The sequence below is a fragment of the Garra rufa genome, chromosome 23 (genome assembly GCF_049309525.1).
Source record: "Garra rufa chromosome 23, GarRuf1.0, whole genome shotgun sequence".
Lineage (NCBI taxonomy): Eukaryota > Metazoa > Chordata > Actinopteri > Cypriniformes > Cyprinidae > Garra > Garra rufa.
Genome location: NC_133383.1, coordinates 7,857,950 through 7,866,629, shown reverse-complemented (window position 1 = coordinate 7,866,629; position 8,680 = coordinate 7,857,950). Strand labels below are relative to the sequence as shown.

The following is an 8,680-nucleotide window of genomic DNA, read 5'->3' as shown; positions in this document are numbered from 1 at the left end:
ATATTGGCATGTAGATGTCTTCAAGCCAGGACTTTGATCAAACATACAAAGTTTAGTGCAGGTAGAACATGGTATGTTCAAGTTAGTGTAAAACATGACATATCCTGTTGCCAACAAGTGGCACTATATGATTATAACTGAATATTGGCCTTAAGACGTCTTTAGGCCAGGACTCTTACCAAACTTGTGAAGTCTAGTGCAGATTGAACATTGCATGTTTAAGTTAATGTAAAACAAGTTATTTCCTGTTTCCAGTAGGTAGCAGTATGATTATAACAGAATATTGTGCTTTAGATGTGTTCAGGCCAGGACTCTTATCGAACATGTGAAGTTTGGGGCAAACTGGACATTGTATGGCTAAGTTACAACATCTTCCTTTTACATAGTGAAACACTGAACTTTGTCAAGCCGCCACAGACACCCCTTTAACGAAAACTCAAGATCTTAAACTAGTCAAATATAATGTTGATGACCTTAAATCTCTAGGAGGAGCATAAAACATGCCACTTCCTGTTGCCAGTAGGTGGCGCTATGACTATAACCGAATATGGGCTCGGTATGTGTTCAGGACAGGATTCTTATCAAACATGTGAATTATGGGGCAGATCGGACATTGTATGCCTGAATTTTAACAACTTCCTGTTTCATGGCGAAACATCGAAGTTTGTCAGGACAACATGGACACGCCCTTCAGTAAAAACTCAAGATCTTCCCAATTTAACACCATAAAGGGCTTTAGATTATACTGACCAAATTTGGTGTTGATCTGAATAAATCTCTAGGAGTATGTTAAAATACAACACTTGAAAAATGGCAAAAACGGCACAAAACTTGCTCTGAGAAAATTCAAAATAACAGACTTCCTGTTGGGTTTCGGACTTCGTACTAGGAGACTTTTTTCTAGGTATCGATGTGTTACATGTGTTTGCCAAATTTCGTACATGTATGTGAAACATAGCTTGAGGGGTACTTCGTTAATATTTTACAGGTGGCGCTATCAAGCCATTTTGCCACACCCACTTCGGAAATCCACATCAGATGTAAATCTTTTGGTGTCTGTGCAAAGAGTTTTCAAGCATGTTTAGGCTCTCAAAATGTGATTAATTTTGGAGAAGAAGAAGAAATGGAGCAATTCCAATAGGATCCTCGCACCATCTGTGCTCAGGCTCTAATAAAAGAAAATCTACATTTTAGTTTTTGTATAAAATGACATTTATTTAAACAGACTGGAGAAAAAAAACAGACAAACATACATGTTTTTTGCTGTGACATCATATAGACAATCTACAAAATGGTACAAAAGTTAGAAACGAGCCAAGAATACAAAACAATGTGGAAACACACTGTGGATATTGCACCGTTCAACTTGGGAGTAGCTTAATACCCATTTCACCCATCAACCCCTGAAATGGAAAAAAAAAAATGGAAGCCAGTTTAATTAGCTCTGGACCAGCCTGACCGAAAAGTAACGTCGCTTCCTATATGCAGTATGCATTATGTGTTCAGTCTTTATGAGGGTTATTTAATTCCCTGGAAGTGCATGTTTGAGAATGTTCTTGTAGTATCTAAAGTAAAACACTAGAAAAAAAAAACAGCAACAATTTTCAGCATGACTCAAAGCACAAACATCAAGGTAAGGATGCATACAGTTCACAAAAAGTACATAGTCCCTTTTTTAATAGCTAAATGTCAGCACAAAGCAAATTCAGCCATAAACGGTGATAAAAAACAAACATGTTTTTTGTGCCAAGGCCACAAAGATGGTTTCATCAGTCAAAACGTGTAACTAGTGACACTAGTTTGTCTGTTAACACCACATTTATGTAAACAAACATACCTAAAATCAGATGTAAACGTCAGAGCATATGTTCGTCAAACTTGTGCACCATATTAGCCAAGCTTCGGTATACACTTTGAATGCAATCGATGAAAAAGTGCTAATTGTCATTAAAGGAAAAAAAAGGCCTACGCCAATAGGCGTATACACAGTCAGAAGAGTATGACAAAAAAAAGAATATGTCAAGAGTCTAGTTAGCTCTTAGTTGTACATATAGTACGAGGCTCTAAACAGGTTCTGGAGTACGCTTCTCTGTGTATCTTGTACCACCGAGAGGACTGATTCAGGAATGTCTTGCATCTCGATGAGCGTCCTCTTCAATCGCCTTCAATGGTCTCTTTTCTTTTGCCACTTGAATCAGTGCCATGTTCAGTTTGATGCTCTGGCAGTTTCTTTTTTAGCAGAAAGGCAACGTGGCATGTCAGAATCCCACCCTTTATGCTTTGCAGCAGGTCTTGCTGTATCCACATCTCACAGTTTCTTAAAACGTTTTAAGAAAATAAATGTGGTAAAGCCACAGGAAACGACAAACAATTGACAAAAAGAAAGTCTGTCGTTGTTCTGTTGGAGTGGATGCAGGATGGTTGGAGTTATTTGTTGCTCTTAGAATAATGATCACTGATAAATCCTCAAAACGATTCAGCATGATCATTGGAATAAGTGAAGAATCACATCCAAAACAAGATTGGAGATGTTTGGATGCCGTTCCTGCACTTAGCGGTGTTGCGTTTAGTCCATCTTGGTGTTAAGGGCACAGTTTTACTCCGACAAATCTTCTATGTGCTCTTTTCACCAAGGATGGAGGGGGAAGGGAATCACTCAAGATCTTCAGCGGATTTTAGGGGCCAGTGAGCTGGCCTCGACCTGGATTGGGAGTGTTTCCTGGAGGATATCCGTCTGCGTCACCAAGATAGCCACTTGTGCCTCCTCATGGAGGAAGAACAAACCTCTGTTGAGGTTGTAGAGATACGAGATCCCTGACAGCACTGGTCAGGTGTGGTCACTCCTTCAGCGGGACGGACAGGTATCTGGTCTTGTGTCCATGGAGCCGCATACCTGCTCAGGATGGGGATCAACCTATCAAGGCAGAAGAACAAGGTTTCAGAATAGAGGAACTCAAATGTATTATCAAGATACTACAAGGTCAAAATCTGGGAACTCAATGCACCTCAGAATATAGAGGCGGAGGCTGGAAGCGGAACTCGTGGATGTAAGCATAAAGTGGTCCTTCAATCTCATCTCTCACAGCTGGGACCTCCAAGTTGTTCTGTCGCTCCTCATCGGTGACTATTTCAGAGTAGCTTGGTGGAGCTAAAAAAAAAAAAAAAAAACCAAAGCCAACAATTAGACTAAGAAGACTTGATGAAAGCATCTTTGGGGCTCAATCCTGCTCCTAGAGATCCACCTTTGGAATGACTGGAGACTCCTGGAAGTAAACTCTAAAAGAAGGTGGTCCTCAAAGACCAGGACTGAGCACCCATAATCTAAAGCAGAGACGCCCAAACTCGGTCCTGGAGGTATGTTGACCTGCTGAGTTTAGCTCCAACCCCAATTAGACACACCTGAACCAGCAAATCAAGTTCTTACTAGGCATACTAAAAACTTCCAGGCAGGTGTGTTGAGGCAAGTTGGAGCTCTGCAGGACACCAGCCCTCCAGGATTGAGTTTGGGCACTCTGAAGGATCTAGGTAACAAGTTTATGATTTGTACCATACCTTCAGGTCTCTCTGGCAATCCCAACCAGCTCATAGCCATGCTGCACTGACTGCTGACGGAAGAGGTACGACTGCCGAAGGAGTGGAGGGGAATGGTGCCGATAACCAGGGGCAGGTTCAAGGTCAAGTTGACAGCTCGAGGAATGTCCACATACACCTGTCGAGAAGCGTAAGGTTAGTTGCGTGGCAGATTTATCAAGCAGATTAACTTGTCATGAATCCAATGGATTGTAGACTTACCATGAGTGAATATTCCACGTGGATGATGCTGCAGTCCAGAATGGAAGGCGATATGGGCGGGATCTTCAGCATCTTGCCGTCCCAAGACTCCGTCTTGCCAGGGGGTAGAGGATCTCCACGGAGGTTAGCTACGAGTTGTTTGATCTCCTTGACCTTCCCTTTGGCAAAGAAGGTCTGGGTTTGGTAGATGGCTGCCTTTGGCACAACCACACGGGAAGAGCAGTTTTCAATCTCTGCGAAGATCTGGATGGACTCTCCTGCAAAGAAAACCAATCGAATTCATTCACTCTGAACGATAACACTTGTGTTACCACCAAAAAGCTGGTTTATCATCTTACCTGGAGTGTAGCCCTTCCTCTCAATTTTGGCACTTAGTGATACAGGCCCTGAGGTGCAGAACCAGCAGCAAAGAGTTTTGTCCTTTGTGCCAGCCTGTGGAGACTATGGATGGAAAAAAGAACAATATATGAAACTCAAACCACAGCTTAGGCAAACATTCAGTTTTGCATTTAAAGGTGATTAGGTGTAAAATGCTTACCAGTAACAATGGAGTGTTGATGTCAATGTGCTCAAAGACGGTAAACTCCTTCTTGGTTTTCATGGGTAGGAGCCATGGCCTATGAAGCTCCGCCTTCACCCAGTACCGCACGCTGCCGTGTTTGCCTTCAAAGGATGTCGCCAAAGGCCTGGCAAGAGCCATGAAAAAATAATGTAAGCGTTTCAGTCGATACATTATACATGTGTATAATCAGACACACAGGGAGGTACTCACGTCTGAGGCAGTTCCAAGCTGAAGGGAAACTCGTGTCGCCCTGAGTGAAGAACGGTGAAGCCCTCATCGCAGGAGTCATCATCTACAACAAAGGAGAATAAAATTCGATATACCAATATACCATACCTGCAATATTCCTCAAGAACCCTAAACACAAGACAAAGACAGAGATACGACCCATAATGTCTTAGTGTTTCAATGAATATAGGAACATAAGAAGCAATGTCAGCATAAAAATGATTTTCTGAACGCTTTTTTTTAAAGTGGGAATAGAAGAAAAAGTCCATAATTTGGCTTTTCAGAATAAAAGAGGGTGAACAGAATATTTAGTCCTAAATTATTGTTTTTCATGTATTTTCTGATATTTTAAAGTTTAATTCTTTAATTTCTACCTCAGCAGTTTCACAGACTGGTGTAAATAACTATTTCCATAAATAAAAACAGTAATATTTTGTCACAAACAAACGAAGCAGCCGTTTTCATTCATTTTTATTGTTCAAAATGTATTTAACGTTCTTTTTATTGCCACCTCAGCATTTCCACAGCCTGCTGTAAATAACTATGAGTCTGTCACTCCTAGGCAGCCAGGAGCTAGAGAGGACCGGACTGAACCGGCGCGAGCAGCCTCTCTCAGCCGGATTTCCTCATGCATATATTACTAGGCGGCTCCTGATTGGCTAAACCAGAGTGTTTTTCTCTTAAATACGCCCCCATAAGGAAGCCACATGTGTACTGCAGCATGGTTTAGGTGTAAAAGAAAATGAAAGACACGTTTAAAAAAATACGCCAGACAAAAATAAATACAATTTGACTTATTTTATTAATAGAAAATACTTCATTACAAAAACTCCATATTTACTTTAATGATTGTTACAGAGCACATTTATTTCAGTTTGACAACGCACAGCATAGCTCAAAATATTACACTGCAGAATACAAACACATTTATGGTGACCTAATCTTTTACAGTTGACATAATTCATGCTAACCAGTGGCATAGGAAGCGAATTCGTTGTTGCTACAATTTCTTTATTAAAATGACTTAGGCAAAATACTTTAAACAAAAGCAGAATGATGCATAAGGTGAAGAATACAAAAAATATAACGTTTTATTATACTTCAAATCAGTTCTGCATTGTTGCAAACAAGTTGCGTCGCAGTCTTGACACTTGGGCAAAGATATGATATCACCGAGGGCACACGAGCACTTCCACCAATCAGCGAAGAGATAGGATTGACCTCAGCCAATCAGCGAGCAGAGGCTCGGTCCGCACAACCCCCCCTCTCCACCAGTTTCTGAACAGGTTTGAACCGCTTCTAACAAAGGCTACAAACTTACTAGAACCGTCTATGAAAGAAACTATAACGTATAAAATAAAAAAACGAATGTCACGATGTGATTACAAAGTAATTGTCTATATGAAAAACGTTTATTGTAGATATCAAACGAAAATATTTTAGGTAAAAGCTTAACTGGTTGTTTTGGACAGAAGGGCTTGTTGTTTATAAGCTCTGGTTGTTCTAACAAACAACTTCGTATAAATATTAATTCAAACGCTGGGATACTTTTAAAATATTTAAGTATCTAATTCAAGATGTTTGTTTTAAATGTATTCCTAATGCTACTATAATAAACCATTTAAGAGCAAGGAAGATGTTTCAACCAAGCATCATCTGCATAAGGGTTCATAAAGTAAAATAAAAACATTTTATTTCTCTTGTGTTTCTACCTATGCCAAATGATTAAACTGTTCACACAGTAAAAACTAAAATGGATATTAACAGATTAAACAGGCAAGCAAGCAAAAGACACAATGTAAGGAGCATCTGTCATTGCAGTCCCACAAACTGCATTAGATAAAACAACTTAACGTAAATAAACTACTCCTTACCTCGATCATGTCCAATAAGGACGTCTCTGTGGTTTAAATACTCCACTTCTTCAGTGAAATTCTGTGTGTAGGCAGTGTTGGATCCAGCATTGCGAGATTCAGTCCAGCGAACTTTCGCCAGTCCCTTGGCGTGAATGTTCAAAGATTTCACGCGAATTTCTCCGGTAACTTCAATGATCACCCGACCTGAGACAAAGTCCCCACTGGCAAAGACTGGGACGTTACTGTCATTGAGACAGTCGTAGCTGACAAAGAAGTTTTTCACCTTGCCGAGCACCATGGTGAAAATCTTACTAGGCTGTAAGATGTTTCAAGTAAAAAGAGCGAATCATCAGTCAGATGTTTCTATGAACCATTCAAGGTTTTGTTTGCCGTGCAGAAAAGCTGCAGGCAGGTTCAATGCTATACTTGTCTGTTATTCATTGAATTTTGATGTAACTGCATGTGAAGATGCAGCTGTATCTCTGCGCTCTGGCTCTGACTCCGCTTTAATACCTCCGCTTGGTGGAAAAACAACCGGACTGCGCATGCGCAATCGATAAGGCTGCTGCTGCTCCCTTCTTCCGCCTTCCTATGCTTCAGCCTCTGTTGTATTGTTTAAAAGTAGCCTGTCTTCACTCGTACATCAAAAGTGGTTTACTAATGAAGAAGTAACTGCTCATACTATGTCTATATTACGGACGAAATGCTACATAGTGGTAAATACAACAGCCTAGGCTTAGTACAACGAAAGAAACTGGATGCAAATAGAAAGAAACAGACTTGAATGTATCTAATATAAAATCCATCTAATATAGAAGTTAAACTACTCAATTAAATTTAAATGTAGGCCTACTCGCATGCATGAAATCACTCGCTTTAAGCAAAGTAAAACTATACATTAATTTACATGGATGTTATTATTTTCCCCTATAGATGGCTGTATTTGTTGTTTTCATGTCATGCATTGTTTCAGTGTTTTGTTGAATCTCATCATTTCAAGCGTGAAGCTTTTATACTTTTTCTCATGGCTCCTCACTGCCACCTGCCTGTTAACAGTGGCCATTGCATATTATAACTTCCAAATAGCATCATTTATTTAATTATATTGATATCTACAGGTAAAAAAATAGTGCTGTCGAACGATTAATCGCATCGAAAATAAAAGTTTTACAGACTTTTAAAAGTTTACATAATATATGTGTGTACTGTGTATATTTATTATGCATGTATATATAAATATACACACATACAGTATATACATTTGAAAATATTTACATGTATTGTAGTGCTGGGCAACGATTCATCGTGATTAATCGCATACAAAAAAGGTTTTTGTGTACGTAATATGTACACTCTCATCTCTTCCTCCAGACTCTGAGACCCTGATTTCCAAATGAAATGCAAAATTTACTTTCATCAGAGAACATAACTTTGGACCACTCAGCAGCAGTCCAGACCTTTTTGTCTTGAGACGCTTCTGACGCTGTCTGTTGTTCAAGAGTGGCTTGACACAAGGAATGCGACAGCCGAAACCCATGTCTTGCATACGTCTGTGCGTAGTGGTTCTTGAAGCACTGACTCCAGCTGCAGTCCACTATTTGTGAATCTCCCCCACATTTTTGAATGGGTTTTGTTTCACAATTCTCTCCAGGGTGCGGTTATCCCTATTGCTTGTACACTTTTTTCTACCACTTCGCCTCTCTATTAATGTGCTTGGACACAGAGCTCTGTGAACAGCCAGCCTCTTTGCAATGACCTTTTATGTCTTGCCCTCCTTGTGCAAGGTGTCAATGGTCGTCTTTTGGACAACTGTCAAATCAGCAGTCTTCCCCATGACTGTGTAGCCTACAGAACTAGACTGAGAGAGCATTTAAAGGACTTTGCAGGTGTTTTGAGTTAATTAGCTGATTAGACTGTGGCACCAGGTGTCTTCAATACTGAACCTTTTCACAATATTCAAATTTTCTGAGATACTGAATTGGGGTTTTCATTAGTTGTCAGTTATAATCATCAAAATGAAAAGAAATAAACACTTGAAGCCAGTCTGTGTGGAATGAATGTATACATTATACAAGTTTCACTTCTTGAATGGAATTAGTGAAATAAATCAACTTTTTGAAGATATTCTAATTATATGACCGGCACCTGTATTATGTACACAAAAACTTTTATTTCGAAAGCAATTAATCACGATTAATCATTGCCCAGCACTAGATATTTATATTAATATATAAACATATTT

At 39.7% G+C, this 8,680-nt stretch overlaps 1 protein-coding gene across 1 annotated transcript; it reads right to left on the bottom strand.

The window, feature by feature from the left end:
- Nucleotides 1-1,200: 1,200 nt before the first annotated feature.
- arrdc3b (arrestin domain containing 3b) lies at nucleotides 1,201-6,916 on the bottom strand. The gene is made up of 8 exons (XM_073829328.1): nucleotides 6,457-6,916; nucleotides 4,565-4,646; nucleotides 4,331-4,478; nucleotides 4,131-4,233; nucleotides 3,793-4,049; nucleotides 3,553-3,709; nucleotides 3,006-3,148; nucleotides 1,201-2,914 (listed from the first exon to the last, which is right to left on the bottom strand). The coding sequence occupies exons 1-8, from the start codon at nucleotides 6,734-6,736 to the stop codon at nucleotides 2,846-2,848; spliced, it is 1,239 nt and encodes a 412-aa protein (XP_073685429.1). The 5' UTR covers nucleotides 6,737-6,916; the 3' UTR covers nucleotides 1,201-2,845.
- Nucleotides 6,917-8,680: the final 1,764 nt, after the last annotated feature.